General features: G+C 37.5%; 1 protein-coding gene across 1 annotated transcript in view; it reads left to right on the top strand.

Annotated features, from left to right (window-relative positions):
- The window catches only part of LOC150089672 (transmembrane anterior posterior transformation protein 1 homolog), a 309,390-nt gene that overhangs the window by 218,628 nt on the left and 72,845 nt on the right, over positions 1 to 17,917 (top strand). Inside the window, exons 8-9 of the mRNA XM_090389591.1 lie at positions 1,891 to 1,988; positions 9,681 to 9,831. Of these exons, the coding sequence (XP_090245717.1) occupies positions 1,891 to 1,988; positions 9,681 to 9,831 (249 nt within the window). The remainder of the gene's footprint in view (positions 1 to 1,890; positions 1,989 to 9,680; positions 9,832 to 17,917) is intronic.

Genomic DNA, 17,917 nt, shown 5'->3' with positions numbered 1-17,917 from the left:
ACTTTAATCTGGGATTACTGCTATGTATAGGTGAATAAATGCTGCATATAGTTATTGTAGTCAATAAATATTTTCAGAATGCAAATTTCAACCTGTGTCTACACACAGGTAAAAGTTTGTTAATTATTCAGTACGTGTTTTTGTTGAAGTTTGTCTGAAGTGCATATAATTTATCATGGTTTCTGAATGTCAAATCTGGAATACCGTGAACTTCAAATTTTACCGAATTCTAGGGAAAAAATTGCTTTTGAAACAAGAAAATTAGAAATAATGTGATGTGGTTTAAGAGGAGCATTCTCTACCATATGCTGGTAGAAATTTAGCAGACAGTGACCATATAGGAAGACTTTTAACTGCTCATACACCTAAAAAAAATTGACACAGCTAAACAACTCTACAGGAAAGTGGAAGAGAAATTGCTGAAGTTAAATGTAAGAAAGGTGCCTGGGGTGGATGGGATCTATCCAATTATATTAAGGGAGGCAGCAAAGGAGGTTAGGAAACCCTTAGCCGTAATTATGAAAGCAGCCTTGGATTCAGAGGAAGTCCCCCGTGGACGGGAGATGTGCAAATGTATTGTCAGTTCACAAGGGGAGATCAGAGAGTGATACGAGTAATTATGGACCTGTTAGCTTAACTTCTCTTCCAGGGAAAATAATGGAGTCACTGGTTAAAGAGATAATGTAGGACCATCTAGAGGAGTGCAGTTATACTTCATCCACAGCATGGGTTTGTCAATAGTCGATCTTGTCTAACCAATTTGATTTGATATTATGATGCAGTAACAAAGGAACTAGATGGAAAAAATAATGTTGATATCATATACTTGGATTTCAGTGAGGCTTTTGATACTGTTGCACATAATAGACTGCTGTACAAATTGGAGCACTGTGACAATAAGGGCAAGTTACTGCTATGATTAAAGGGATGAGTGGGAGAAGACAGAATTGTTATCAATTGATACTGCTGTTCATAGACTAATGTTATCACTGAAATTCCCCAGGGTTCGGTGCTGCACTCATTGTTTTCTATATTTATTAATGATATTGACGAAAGTATATCAGGCTTGATGTCCAAGTTTGCAGCGATACAAAGGGTGGTTAATGACAGTAATGATGTTATGCTACTGCAACAAGATCTAGAAAAATTAAGCAGTAGTGCTGAGAATTGCAGTCTCCTTGATGTGAATCCATTTTTTTGAATGCTCATGGCACTGACATTTAAATGTGTGTACGTCAGTAAGTATTAATTAAAAAAGAAACCTTAATTCAATCACAATTTGCTAAAAAGTGATTATCCAATTTGTCCTTGACTTTGTCAGATCCTACTTAGTGTCTCAGGAAGTAACTTATTCAAGTGATTGACAACACACTTCCATCAGAAACCTCCTTGCTGTTGTAACTTTAATTATTATCAACTATATAACTTTCTATAGCCCACCCTATAAGGCGCAATATGGCCTAAGTAGCTCTTGTGCCAGAAAACACCACAACGACAACAACAACAACCCACCCTATAGTTTTTTGGATATATAGCTGTAATGGTAGTTCTGTTTCATTTTTACTTGTTAAGAATTTATAAAATGAAATCAACTTATTAATCTGCAGTAAATAAATATGCTAATTTCAATGCAAACTGTGTGGTTCATAGTATCATGTCCCACCATCAGATGTTTGTCTTATGGGATATGAATTCGGTAATGTCATACACAAAAATTACTTTTTATCTTTGATTGCTGTTTTTTCTCCCCTTTTAATGAACATTTACTATGGGTTTTTTTTTTTTTTTTTTTGAGAAATAGATCACAGATAATTATTTTATGTCAGATATGAGTGCAGCATTTTTATGTAATTTTTAAAATGCATTTTCCCCCTTAACTCAGTAGAATAGTTTTACATTCTGTATTGGTCCTTTTTCAAGCTACTACACTGAACGTCGCTATCAATTCTCAAAATAAAGCCCTACTGACTATTATGATGTCAAATAATGTAAGTATAAATGGTAAATATCATATATATTTATGCTTTTGATTCTTTAATTTGATACAAATTACGCATTAAAAATTTTACAACTAAACTTTGTTGTTAGCTTTCATTATAAATTTAAATTATGCAAGCCAGGATTACCCACTTTCATTGGCCAATCTGTGCTTTACTATCTGACTAGTATACAGCAGTGATCCCAAGTGTTTAGTACAGTGGTCCCTGACTCTTCTGCACAGTTGGGCTGTATTTGTTGGTGAAATATGTGGTGAGGTGCTTTACCTTGCAACAGAAATATGATATACTAAGTTACTAACCTAATTATCCTATACTAACCTATTAACCCCCATGAGAAACAATGTATTATGATTTAATATTTGAATCCAGTCATCTTACAGTCTGAAACTGAAAGATATTTGTAGTTTAATAGACTTACAATATCTGAAAATTGGCTGGAAAACAACATTTTTAAGCAAAAGCATAGATAGGGTTATACGTGTAATGGCCATTTATTAGGTATCAATCACCCAAGGAATCAACCACTCAATCGAAGTTTCATGTGTACACACCAGGCTATACAAAGCAGATAGTGAGAAACTGAGAATTTATGTGCTCATGCAGTTTAGAAAGAGAATGGACAATGAAAAGTACTGGGGCTTTTCACAATAAATGACATATTGTATTAATACACCCTATCCCTATCCCTTATTTGTAGCATGTCAGTCTGTTTCATTTTTTGCTTTGCCAATATAACAAAAATATAAATTTAAAAATATACATCAATATAATTTTAAAAAAATAAATATTAATGATAAATTATCATTTGTAATTTTTTATCAATACTAAATCAAAGAGAAAGACATGGACAAACTGTTGTTAAGTTCAAGATAATGCTGTCAAGTTACGCTATAACGTAATGTTCACAATATTAAATTAGTTATATCCTTGGCTAAATACTAAAGATATATGCCCAAAAAGTGTTTTAACCTTCAAAATACTTATTTATTACAATTAAAATCCTACTATTCTTCTGCATTACTGATAACGTGCTACGATATTCCCACCAAAACACCGGTACGATAACGGTATGAATGGCAAGTTAACTTACAAAATCACTAGCTAAATTTAAAAAATAAGCTAACAAATGCTACTAAATCTGTTTAATCTATTTGTAAAACACAAATTAATACACTAATTAATCAAAAATATAATTTCTAAGAAAACCTATCCATTTGCAGGAGCTCCAGAAGTGTACATCTTCACACCTATAGTCTCGTTCCCAGATATTTGACTGATGTGAGGAAGCATGCTGTATTGGGAAGCTTCAACAAAGCTTCTGGTGGTCATCAATAATTTAAAATTTATAAGAACAGCACTCATTGTAACATGACAATTGCAGAGTAATTTCTAAAATTTTTTTTGTTTTTGATTTTTGTTTGTTTTTAAGCCAGGATCAAACATATCATTCCTATGGATATTTTCAGATGCATAGATTGTTTTATCTATGAGATTAAATTCGTATTACATTAAATGGCCAACTTTGTTTCCTTTTATTAGTAAAAGATACTAGCATTGGATGTTAATTGATTTTTGCAAATAAAACAGGTAAAACCAAAAATTAAATGCCATACATTGCTACATTCACATGATACTTACTATATGGCTAAAAATTTGACTGTGGGTTTAGTAGTCACCAGGCCTTATGAATTTATGTTTTTTCCCCACTTCTTTTTGACAGCAATTGGTGGCCTTCGGAGCTTTTCCATCAAATTTTAGTCAGCAGTTTATTTCCTGTTTTGAAAATAGTTTTCAGATTTATTCCTGAACATGTTCCAAGTTGACACCCAAAGCACGATCATGACTGTCAGTCTCTCAGTATAAGAATCACTATTTTTAAGCAGGACCAGTTCAGTTTTAGGCTCCTTCTTAATAATATCCTGTAACTTCTAATGGGGTGTATGTGTTATCACTAAGTAGATTCCCTTGACAGAGGGAATTAGTTAACTTCAGCCATGAGTTAACTTCAGTTTCATCCCCACACAGTTTTAGTTGAGAGAGAGAGAGAGACCGCATGCAGCGAAGTGTGGTATTTAACTTAAATTAAATTAAACATCAATTTTGATAATAAAATCACTGACTACAAATGCACTCATCACTGATTTCATTCATCTCTCAAATCAGTTGTAATATGAATTTATTTTTTATAATTCCATATTGCATGTCACACATGCACACACTGTCCTTCCATTAATATCCAGACACTTGTATATCTGCCAGTAACCTACGAATTACACGAAAACTAGTACTGTGTGATGAAACGTTTAGCCTTTATGAAAGCCTCTAGTTTTTTAAACTCTTCTCCACCAGTTTTTTAAATATCCTCCTATATTTTCCACCATTTGGCTTCAGAGCAGCAACAAGTTTCTTTTTTTTAGCACTGTCTCCTCACATGCACGCCTAAATCCTGTACAGAACCTCTGAGATGAATTGGATTGTCAGGCTCTTGTCTAGCCAGTACAAATTTACTATGCTCATATCTGCAAGTCAGACCATTAATGTGAGCAGTAAGACATGGAGGTTGTCCTGCTGATACAGGTATGGGCCTTCCCAACGTGTTGCCACAATGTCTCAGCCCAAACCACGAAAAACAGCCCTGCCAAACTTCATTGTCAGGATGATACAGTCCAGCAGGTAGCTTTCCTCTGGACATCCACAACACCCAGATGTGACTATCAGACTGGTAAACTGTGTACCATGACTCAACACTCCAAAGCACAGCTTTCTTAATCTACAGTTCCAGAATGGTAGCCTTTACACCAAACTAGATGGCATCCGGTATTAGTTGAGATGATTGTGTCTTTTTGATTGCTGACACTGCATGGTATGAGTTACGAGCATGGTAACCCATATCATGCAGTGTCCTATGCATTGTACTGGTGCTGACATGCTTCAATCCTGTTACTGAGGGCCTGTGTGCACTGCAACAATATTGACCCGTGTTCTGAGAAGACAATCCTTCACAGAGTTCTGTCAGCTTCCATTTGCAGATTACATCACTTGCAGAGTAATTTCTAAAATTTTTTTTGTTTTTGATTTTTGTTTGTTTTTAAGCCAGGATCAAACATATCATTCCTATGGATATTTTCAGATGCATAGATTGTTTTATCTATGAGATTAAATTCGTATTACATTAAATGGCCAACTTTGTTTCCTTTTATTAGTAAAAGATACTAGCATTGGATGTTAATTGATTTTTGCAAATAAAACAGGTAAAACCAAAAATTAAATGCCATACATTGCTACATTCACATGATTGCTACATTTACATTCACATGCACAAAATAAATCTGATCACATGATCAGATTTATTTTGTGCACTAATCATTGACCTAGAGATCTTCATTGCCATTGAAATATCACATTTAGACTGATTGCTTATGTGGCACCCTATTATCAATCCATGTTGGAAATCTTAAACTCTGTTGATCACAGCATCTTTCTTTCACAAACATACTACTGTTTGCTCAAAGGCCTATGAACATATATAGATTAGTAATGGCCATATGGTACAAGGAAGCCTAAGACTTATGCTGCACCAGCCAAAAAGAAAAGGGGAAAAAGGAATAAAATAACAATAATCATAAAAGAAAAGCAAATGGCAACCTATGTGTTTCCCTCCTCCCATTGGTAACTATCCTGCTGACCTTTGAATTTCCCCAGACTGTCAGCCTCTACCACCCATGTAGGTAACTTATTCCAGTAATTTATAACTCACTGGCTAAAATAAAACTTCCTGCAATTCAGTCAAAACATCTCCCCACATTACTTGAATTTATGGCTCCTAGTTCTAGAATCATTTATAACCTTAAATTTTGCCCTCATTCATTTTACTTTTGCCGCTCAGAGCCTTAAATATTTCAATCAAGTCTCCTCTAAAGTGCCTAGTTTCCAAGCTGTGCAACCTACATCGAAGTCTTTCCTTGTATGGATGCCCCTTTTGCCGATCTCACCAGGCAAGTTACCTGTCTTTGGACCCTTTCAAGAAGCTTAATGTCTTTTTTTTTTTAGGTGCAGTGTCCATACTTGAACACAGTATTCCAAGTGTGGTCTAACTATAGACTTGTATAATGGGCTTATGACATCCTTATCTCTACTAGCTAATGTTTGATAAATCATCAATAGGACACCATGGGCCTTGCAACCTGTCTACAGTCAGAGAGCTTCATGTGTGACCATATCATAACTCCCAAGTCCTTTCTTTCACTACTGACTTTAGTTCAGCTCCATCAAGTGTATAAGTTATTTTGGGGTTACTGTTCTGCAGGTGTAAGGCCTTGCACTTTGCTGGATTAAAGCTAAGCTGACACTTTTCTGACCATCCCTAAAGTTTATCTAGGTCACTCTGAAGAAGCTCTGCTTGGCAGTGATCATTAACTACTCTACCGATCTTTATATCATCTGCAAATTTAGACATCACGTCCTCTATCCTTTCATCTATGTCAGTTAAGAAAATCAAAAACAACAGTGGTCCGAATACTGATCCTTGGGGAACCCCACTTCTTACATTAACCCAATCTGAGGAATAACCATTTATCACAACCCTCTGCCTCCTTCCCTGAATCTATCGTTCTATCCATCTAAGGATTTTCCCTGTAATTCCAACCTGTTCCAGCTTATAAATTTGAAGCTGATGAATAAATTCATAAGTATCAAAGCTGTTCCAGCTTCAGTGCTGTTGGGATACTTCCTCTTGCTCAGATTACTCACCTGAGGGGATATAAATTCAAATTAAGGAAAGACAATTGTAGAATAGATGTGCAAAAATTTGCCTTTAGCCAGCAGGTGGTTGATAATTGGAACAAACTTCCATCTGTTGTAGTGGAGGTCAACAACTTAAATAAGTTCAAGGCAGAACTAGACAAATGGATGGGTGAAATGGGAAGGGGTTTTTTTTTTTTTTTTTTTGGCTGATGCTATATAAGCTTGCTTTCTTGCATCATATGCCTCTACTAATGCTAATAAAGTAAACACTCATGTGGGACCAAACAAAATGCTTTGCAGAAATCGAAACAAATGATGTCGAAATTATTCCCTAAATCCAGCTCATGAGTGACCCTGTCAAAATAGGTAATCTGATTTGTTAAACATGATTTTCTCTTTACAAAAACCATGCTGCATATCCTTCAGAATTCCATTTCTATATAAATGATCCTGATTTCCACTCTTGATCATTGCCGCCACGATTTTCCCTACTATTAAAATTAGACTGACTGTTCTGTAATGTCCCACTGCACTCTTAGAACCACCCTTAGAAAAGTTTCAATGTATTGGAGATACATTGGCAACTTTCCAATCCAATGGAATATCTCTCCTGAGTCCAGTGATGCTCTCATAATTAGCCTCAATGGTTTAGTACACTAACTTGCAGCCTCCCTTAAAATTATAGAGTATATGCCACCAATCCCAGAAGCCTTACTCACCTATAGGCTCTTAAGTGTTTTCATTAAACAATCATGTGAAATTTCAATACAATATCATTAATTACATATTTTTCAGTTTCACTCCCGTAACTTCTCATTGATATAAAAAGTTTTTCTTCTTTAAATATCGATACAAAGTAGCTGTTCAGTTCATCTGCAACATCGGCTGATATTGTCCCACATCCAGTCTGGTTTGTCCTTCTCTTCTTTGCATTTATATATGTGAAGAATTTCTTATTCCCACTCTTTTTCCAGCAATTTCTCATAATCTGCCTTTGCTAGCCTAACATTTTCTGTGGTACTATTACCGATCAGTTTGTAGCTGTTATAGGCTTCAGTACTTTTTAATGCTCTAACTTTTCCATACCCTATTTTTCTGCTCAAATAAACTTGGAATCCTCCTTGTGGAGTATTTTTTTAATGGTATATACGCATTCAAGATTCTGTGATTAATGTTTTAAAGGAATACCATAATTCAGTTGCTTTCTTTCTTTCTTTCTTTATGAGATATTTATCCAGTTAATAGAGGCCCTGTAGCACCTTAAGCCGTCGTAATTTCCTTTCCTGAAATTATAATCCATTCCTTTGCCTTTAACTGCGGTTACCTCTCTTTTCATCGTCCACCGTAAAACTCCATGACAACTTCCTCCTACTAGTTCTTGTACTTTCAGCTCTATGATGTCATCTGGTCCATGGGTGATGACCAGGTCTAGAATATTCTTTTCCCTTATACTTTCCCTGACATGTTGATACAAATAGCAATCATCTAGTTGATTTAAAAATTTTGTCCCCCGTGTCGAATTTCCTTCCCATTTGCTCCAATCAATTAGAGGCAAATTAAAATCACCCATAATAAGACATTCACACTTACCTGCCCATTCTATTTGCATGTAGAGGCTCACATCATAATCTTGACAATCACCTGGCCTGTAGATTACTCCCACTCTCAATTATACCTTTGCTTCTATCTATCTCACACCGTGCTGATTCTATACTAGCATACTAAACGTCTGAATCCAAGAAAGCTTTCATCGTTTTCAGGCTGCTTTTGATAAGAAGCATGACCCCATCACCCTTTCTACCTTCTTAAATACATTGTACATACTGTACTGAAAGTCGTCATCCCCTATCTCCGGGTGGCACCACATTTCTGTACGCCCTGTTATGTCAGCGTTACTTGTCCTAACCAGGAGTTCAAATTCACTCTTTTTATTGACGACACTTCTGAAATTACTGTATAAACATTAAGACTTGGCATTCTTGTATAGTAAACTGCCCTGACACTGCTTGAAGTTATTTAAACTTGCTTCCCTGGCTTTAGCTACCCACTCAGTTTAAGCATTTCTGCCCTCAGAACATCTTGTTGTGGTAATAAACAAGAACTCTCAAGGTATGTCCAAACGTTGACCAATATTATCAGATAAACACATATCTGTATTACCTTTGTCCCCCTAAACTAGCAGTTCCCTGAACCTTTATGGTATCTTCAATGATACAGGCAAAAACTGTTGCACCACCTTTGTTTAATTGTATCTCGTCTCTACAAAACAGATTCCTTCTACCTACAAGTGCGGGCCAAGCTGATAAAAAAATTTCCCCCCCCAAAAGCCTTTCAGAGTCCAAGTCTTGAGTTAATCCATAAGACTTTCAGCTTATAATCCCTCCTATCGTGCTTGGGCAGAATTGCAGACAAGTAGACCTTCTGACCTAACTCATGGCATTTCTTCAGCTTGGGTAAGTCTAGTTGTGCTTGGGTAAGTCTGGTCTAGTCTTACCAGACCAACTTTCAATGGAGGGGTGTCTGGATATTAGTGGTGGGGCATTGTGTGTATATATATATATATATATATATATATATATATATATATATATGAGTTAAGTTAATAATGGTAAGAGTTTTTTAAGGTAAAATATGATATACTAGCTTATCAGGTAAACCATAAACCCTGGCGGGTACCCAACGTGACCTGGAAAAAATCAATCTATGCCATGACATAAGCAATAAATTATAAACATATATAAAAATACCATTAAAATGTTAGTTATGGCAATAATATATATATATTATTGCCATATATATATATATGTGTGTGTGTGTGTGTAGTGTGATTCTGCTGTCTTACTGGGAAGAAAAGATCAGATTTATTTTGTGCATATGTCATATGTTTTCAACTAAATAATAAATCTTTTTCTGCTTTAATTTTTTTTTCTTTTTTAGTTTGTAGAACTGAAGAGTATGGTGTTTAAAAAATTTGAAAAGAATAATTTATTCCAAATGTCATGCAGTGATGTCAGAGAGAGATTTCATTACCTAGTCCTTCTTTTGATTGTCATCATTCAGACAATGAAAGAATATAATTGGAATGAAGGTTAGAAAATGATTATAGTAATAACATACTAATTTTATTAAAAAACATTTACAATATACTAAGTTTATTTTTGATTATATTAAGACTATTTATTTTAACATTAATTTATGTGCACTGTTCATGGGGATATGAGGACAGCTTGTGTGTTCATATAACTTGAATGCTCTACTTTTCTGTGTCTCATTAGCAGTAGTAAAATGATGCAAAGTAGAAAGTTATACAGCATCAGAAAAAAAAAAAAAAAACTACCCATCTATTCTAATAATTTTTTGCACATCTATCCTGCCACCATCCTTTTTCAATTTAAATTTATATCCCCTTTGTGTGTGTGTCTACACACACATACCATCCTAGAAAGAGTAAAGATGCTATTAGAATTTAGTTTGCCCATTTCATTTAAAACCTTAAACATTTTAATCAGGGTCTCCTCCTAGATGCCTAATTTCCAGATACTACAATTTACAGAACTCAAGTCTTTTGTTGTGTTCTGTGCACCTGTTCCAACTGATTCACATCCTTCCTAAAATGAAGCTTTCCTACCTGGATGCAGTATTCAAGATGGGGCTTTGCCATTTTACAATGGAATAGTCACCTCCTTGTGCCTGCTGGCAGAATTTCTGTACATCATTGAGAGAACCCCCATCAGCTGTTCTAGCAGCCTGTCTGCACTGTTCAGAGAATTGGTTCTTTTTCAGTCTCCACTATCTTGAGTGAGGTACTACTCAGATGGTACGTTATTCGTTGGAGTTGTTTATCCTGATTACTGTAGTTAACCACTCTGGCAACCTTTGTATCATCAGAAAACTTTGATATTGGTATACTACTTAATAATATGCTAATATTGATATATATTGATTAACCTTATTAGTTTTCATTGTTAATTAATTAAATTGTATTTAAACGGAAATCATGCCCCAGACTAGAGCAGCAAAGAAACGTGCACAGAGTAGTGGGAGTGCTGTGGCTCATGGGAGAACCAAAGGAGGCGATTCTCCAAAGCATCACAGCCTAAGGAAATGTGCAGCTTGTGATATGTTTGCGGACCTTTCTGGGACGAGACATGATGTTGCCAAGGTGGGATGCCTTTTTGTGTGCTCAATGTAAGCAGTGTGAAGAAGTTAGGTGCCAACTCAGCGTTGTTATGGGCCATTACGAGAGCTTGAAGGACAGGGTAGATGCCCTCGGGAGACTTACATTGGGAGACTCATCAAACACTCAGCTCCCCAATCAATGCTAGAACTTGCACTTGATCATCCGGCAACACAATGGCAACCTTCATGGCAGAATGCGCTGGTCTCACGGGAGCTAGTTATTGTCATGGAGAGGGAAATATATTGTGCAAAAAAGATAGGTGGAATGAGACCAGGGTATGTTTTCAGAAGCAAAAGTTGATGATGTTGTAGAGCAGATATCATCTTTTAAGGGCACAAAGGATGATATTGTTGTACACATCGGCACTAATAACATTGCAGAATTGCAGACACTTCAGGACAGAATGCAGTGGTCCCACAGGAGCTAGTTATTGTTGGTGACTCTATTGTCAGGAAGACAGGAAATATATTGTGAAAAAGGATAAGTGGAATAGGACCAGGGTATGCCTGCTAGGGGCAGGTGCCTCCGTAGCCAGGTAGGAAGGAGCAGCAGTGCGTAGCACACGCTTCTTGATTAGACTGGGGTTCGAGCCCGTCACCACCAAATACGGAGGATGCGGAAAGGTCAGGGAATGGCCACCGCATATCCCGGAGCAATATGGCCTTAGTTGCTAATGCTCCAAATAACAAATTGGCATTGGCCTGCCAGGGGCAAAAGTTGATGATGTAGAGTAGATGTCACCTTTTAAGAGCAGAAAGAGTGATATTGTTGTACACGTTGGCACTAATGACAATAAGAGTGGGAAATCTGTAACTTACTTAACAAGTACAGGTCAACGTTGAAAAAACGTCGAGAGTTAAGGTTAAATTTGAAAGTGTCTACAATTCTGCCCAAACACGATAGAAGGGAGTATATGATGAGAGCCTTGTCAATCAATTCGGCCCTGGAGAGATTGTGCAAGACTCACGGGGTAGAATTTTTCTCAGTATGGTCTGTGCTTGCTAACAGGATAGATTGTTTCTAGAGGGATGGAATACACCTAAATAGAAAGGGTGCAAGAATATTCACTGATGCTATCGAGAACAGGGTATACCTGGGATACACCTAAATAGAAAGAGTGCATGAATATTTGTTGATGCTATCGAAGCAGTGTTAGATGGGTTGGAAAACTGCTAACTTGGGGGGATTCACAGACTAATAGATTAATGGTAGCCACAGGCAGAGGTGAAAGTGATTCTTGCACTGATTTTATTGGAATGAGCAGCAGCTTGCAAAGCGAGGTACTAGGGATTTCAAAGAGTGCTGGGAGTCATCATGGAACAAGTAAATACATGGGTTGTGTTAGGGTAACTAATAGTATGAATAGATTTATGTACACCAATGCTAGGAGTATAGTAAATAAATTTGATGAATTTGAAGTGCTGGTCAAGACATCAAAAGCTGATATTGTTGGGATATCAGAGATGTGGTGCCACACGAATATGAGCAGTGCAGGATTAGATGGGGAGTACAATGTGTACAGAAGGGACAGACAGGAAGGGAGGAGGTGTTATGCTGTTAGTTAAGAAATACATAGAATCTAAGGAAATGCATCCAACTGACATTGGTGGAGATTGCAATGTTGAGTAGTGTGGTGTGACATAAGCACTGGGAAAGGGAAAATGAGAGTAGGTGTGTGTTATAGGCCTAATGAATCTGATGAGTATAATGAGCAGTTGGGCAGAGAAACAGAGTGGGCCAGTAAATTACATTGTGTTATAATGGGGAATTTTAACTTACAAGATACTGAATGGAACTTGTGGGTTGGTCACTCACACACTAGCAAGACTTTTGTGCATTTATTGGATGACTGTTTTCTTCAGCAACATGTTCAAGAGGCAACCAGACAGAGTAATACTCTTGATCTGATTATCAGCAGTGATACTTCATGTGTTAAAAATCTGCAGATAAAGGAACCATTAGGTGGCAGTGATCACAGTGTACTGATGTGGGATTTACTTAAAGATGTAACTACCATCAGGGGTAAGGGGAAGCGTTTTTGCTTTCATAAAGGTGAATACCGTGGTCTCAGAGGGTTCTTAAATTCTATATGGTGGGATCAACTAATGATGTTACCAACAGTGAATTCTAAATGGAAGGCATTTAGGGAATTAATCTTCGAAGCTACTAAGCTTTTCATACCAACTAAGAAATACTGTTCAAGGTTTAGGCCTAAATCGATATCTGATGAATTAATGTGGCTCGTGGCAGAAAAGAAAAATGCATGGGATGCATATAAATTATCAGGTGACACAGAAGGCTTTGGCAGATATTAGCTAGTCTGTAATCAAATCACAAAGGAGATTAGGCAAGTGAAGACAGATTACGAGAAATCTTTGGCAAAGAGTTCTTTACTTTAAATTATTGTGTTATTGTGTTATAATGGGGAATTTTAACTTACAAAATATTAACTAGAACTTGTGGGTTGGTCACTCACACACTAGCAGGACTCAGGGGAGGTTCCCACGGACTGGAGATGTGCAAATGTATCCCCAGTTCACAAAGGGGGATCGAAGGATGACACGAGTAATTACAGACCAGCTAGTTTAACTTCTGTTCCAGGTAAAATAATGCAGTCACTGGTTAAAGATGCATTGCAGGATCATCTAGACAAGACTGCAGAAATAATTCAGACACAGTTTGTTAAGGGAAAGTCTTGTTTGACAAATTTGATAGGATATTATGATGTGGTTACAAAGGAACTGGATGCAAAAAATAATTTTGATATCATCTATTTGGATTTTTAGGAAAGCTTTTGACACTGTTGCGCATGAAAGACTATTGTACAAATTGGAGCAGAATGGTATTAAGGGTAAGTTGCTACAATGGATAAAAGGATGGTTAAGTGGGAGAAGACAGAGGGTGGTAATCAATGGGGCACTGCTCTTCGTGGACTAATGTTATTAGTGGAGTCCCACAGGGTTCGGTGTTGGGTCCACTGTTTTGTATATTTATCAGTGATATTGATGAAGGTATATCAGGCTTAATGTCGAAGTTTGCAGATGATACAAAGGTTGGCAGGGTTGTTAATGACAGTAATGGCAGTGTGCTACTGCAACAGGATCTAGATAATTTAGGCAGATGGGCTAAGAAGTGGCAACTGAAGTTTAACCTTGACAAATGCAAAGTACTGCATATGGGTAGAAGTAACTCCAGAGAAACGTACCAACTGTGTGGTACTACACTTAAGGTGGTAGAAAATGAAAAAGACCTGGGAGTAATTGTGCAGGCAGATATGAAGTTTTCTGAGCAATGCAGACAGGCTGCCAGGGCAGGTCATGGGTTTTTTGTCAATGATATATAGGAATTTTGCTAGTAGGGAAAAGGAGGTGATTATCTCTCTGTATAAGGCAATGGTCAGGCCATGCATTGAGTACTGCGTACAGGTCTGGAGGCCTCATTTTAGGAAGCATGTAGATTTACTTGAGCGTGTACAGAGAAGGGCAACAAGATTGGTGAGGGGAATGAAGGGATCCTCTTACCAAGAGAGGCTTAAGTTCTGCAAATTGCAGTGGCTGGAGACTAGGCACCTGCGCAGTGATCTGATTGAGGTATATAAGGCCTTGAATGGGTTGAGCACGCTGAATTCTGATGGGATCCTTCCACTTGTTCAGATTACGAACCTAAGAGGGCATAAATTCAAATTAAGAAAAGACAGATGTAGAATAGATGTGCGGAAATTTGCCTGTAGCCAGCGGGTGGTTAATGGCTGGAACAAACTTCCATCTATCGTTGTGGAAGTTGATAGGTTGAATAAATTTAAGGAGGAACTGGAAAGGCATTTGGAGGGAATGGTGGGATTTTTTTTTTTTTTTTTTTTTTTGGCCGATGCTGCATAAGCTCATACACATGCTTTCTTGCATCACATGCCACTACTACTACTTATGTAAACTTTAGAAGGAAAGGGATGAATCAGATTGGTCCACTTAATATAGATGGTTTGATTATTGATGATCATGCTCGGGTAGCTGATAAACTGAATGAGTATTTTGCATCTGCATTCACACATGAGGAATGTGTGTGTACAGAAGTGGAGGCCAGAAGCTTATCAAACTCTAGCAGGGAGCTAAATGATTTTGTAATAACTGAGAGCAAAGTGGAGGAGAAATTGTTGAAGTTGAACATAAGAATGGCACCTGGATTGGATAGGATCTATCCAGTTATATTAAAGGAGGCAGCAAAGGAAGTAAGCAAACCCTTAGCCATAATTATGAAAACTTCCTTGAACTCAAGGGAGGTCCCCATGGACTGGAGATGTGTATGTGTCCCCAGTTCACAAAGGGGGATCAAAGGGTGACACAAAGGGTAATTAGTGTCCTGTTAGTTTGACTTCTGTTCCACAGAAAATAATCTATATAATATCGGTGTTTAGATACACCATAGACACTATTAAAAAAACTACAAAGTAGTTGTTGTGGGTATCATTTGCTCTTTCTCATATTGTGCTCTGCCTTCACGACGAGTTGCCATGATACTGCACTACCTCAAATAAGTAACGCTTCACTAATAGAGAAGACTATTGTTACTTATTCTCAGTGGGTTGCCATGATACTGCCAGATGTGTTTCAAGGCTATTGGCCTATCATCAGTGGGTAGGCAGGTACCCTAGTATTGCAGACATGATGACCCAGTTGTGAAGTTAATCGCACAATATGAGAGATGCCAAAAGGTGTATAAGATAATATTTAAAATAATTAAATGCACATGGCATAATACTTTAAGAGTTTAGTATCTATATAATATCGGTGTTTAGATACACCATAGACACTCTTAAAAAAACTACAAAGTAGTTGTTGTGGGCATCATTTGCTCTTTCTCATATTGTGCTCTGCCTTCACGACGAGTTGCCATGATACCGCACTACCTCAAATAAGTAACGCTTCACTAATAGAGAAGACTATTGTCTGGGTGGTGGTACTCACTGAGAATAAGTAACAATAAGCAGTATCATGGCAACTCGTGAAGGCAGAGCACAATATGAGAAAGAGCAAATGATGCCCACAACAACTACTTTGTAGTTTTTTTAAGAGTGTCTATGGTGTATCTAAACACCGATATTATATAGATACTAAACTCCTAAAGTATTATGCCATGTGCATTTAATTATTTTAAACAGAAAATAATGTAGTCATTGGTTCAGGAAGCGATGCAGGATCATCTAGACAAGAGTGCAGTTATAGTTCAGGCAAGAGCATGGGTTTGTTAAGGGGAAGACTTGTCTGAGAAATTCGATTTATACTATGATGTGGTGACAAAGCAACTGAATGCAAAGAATAATTTTAATATTATATACTTGGATTTTAGAAAAGCTTTTGATACCGTGGCACATGGAAGACTACTGTACAAGTTGGAGCAGCATGGCATTAAGGGCAAGTTGCTACAGTGGATAAAAGGATGGTTGAGTGGGAGAAGACCGAGAGTGGTAATAAATGGACAATCCTCTTCATGGACTAACGGTATTAGTGGAGTTCTCCAGGGGTCCACGTTGGGCCCATTGTTGTTTTCTTTATTTATCAGTGATATTGATGAAGGTATATCAGATTTAATGTTCAAGTTTGCAGACCATATAAAGGTTGGTAGGGTTGTTAATGACAGTAAGGACAGTACGCTACTGTAACAGGATCTAGAAAAGTTGAGCAGATGGGCTGAGAGGTGGCCACTGAAATTTAATATTCACAAATGCAAAGTACTGCATGTTGATAGCAGTAACCCCAGAGTACCTTATCAACTGGGTGGTACTACACTCGGGTAGTGGAGAATGAAAAGGATCTTGGGATAATTGTGCAGTCAGATATGAAGTTTTCTGAAGAGTGCAAAAAGGCTGCAAGAGTAGCTCATGGTGTCTTGTCAATGATATACAAGAATTTGGCTAGCAGGAATAAGGGGGTGATTTTCCCCTTGTATAAGGCAATGGTCAGGCCACACCTTGAGTACTGTATACAGGTCTGGAGTCTTCATTTTAGGAAGGATGTAGAGCTGCTGGAATGAGTACAGAGTAGGGCAACAAGATTGGTGAGTGGAAGAAAAAGTTGGTGTTACCAAGAAAGGCTTAAGTTCTGCAAATTGCAGCTTCTGGAGACTAGGCACCTGCAAGGTGATCTAATTGAAGTGGATAAGACCTTGATGTGCCTACGTAGCAGAGTGGTCAGGAGCGGGAGTGCAGTAGCACATGCTCTTTGAGTAGACCGGATTTCAAGTCCCTGACTGCTGAATACGGTCGATCTGCCAACCCGCAATGGACCAGCATGGCAGATTATGGTCAATTTCCCTCAGCATGAATTGTTGAGGAGGCTTCCATCCTGCAGTGGGTTGATAATGGCTGCACTTTAAGGCCTTGAATGGATTGAGCAAGCTCAATGCTAATGGGATTCTTCCTCTTGCTCAGATTACTCACCTGAGGGGCCATAAATTCAAATTGAGGGAAGACAATTGTGGAATAGATATGTGGAACTTCACCTTTAGCCAGTGGGTGGTTGATAGTTGAAAGAAACATCCATCTGTCATAGTGGAAGTCAACAACATAAATAATTCAAGGCAGAACTAGACAAGGCGCCTCCGTAGCCAGGTGGGCAGGAGCAGCAGTGCGTAGCACACACTTCTTGATTAGATCAAAGTTCAAGCCCATGTCCACCAAATACGAAGGATGCGGAAAGGTCAGGGAATGACCGCCGCATATCCCCGGAGCAATATGGCTTCATTGCTAATGCTCCTAAAAATCAAAATAACATAACATAACATAAGAACTAGACAAACATTTGGGATGAGATGGGATGGGTTTAATTTATTATTTTTATTTTTTTTGCTGTTGCTATATAAACTTGCTTTCTTGCATCATATGCTAATGCTGAAAGTAGTATATTTAATATTGGTATTCTACTTAGTAGTAAAAAAAGAATGGCTACCATTGTGAAAAAAGGATTTATCAAAAACTTTAACCTGAAAGATTAAATGTGAG

The sequence above is a fragment of the Mastigoproctus giganteus genome, chromosome 2, assembly GCF_048544385.1.
Source record: "Mastigoproctus giganteus isolate SK-2022 chromosome 2, ASM4854438v1, whole genome shotgun sequence".
NCBI lineage: Eukaryota > Metazoa > Arthropoda > Arachnida > Uropygi > Thelyphonidae > Mastigoproctus > Mastigoproctus giganteus.
Note: the sequence above shows the minus strand (reverse complement) of the source record. Positions and strands in the feature narration are given on the sequence as shown.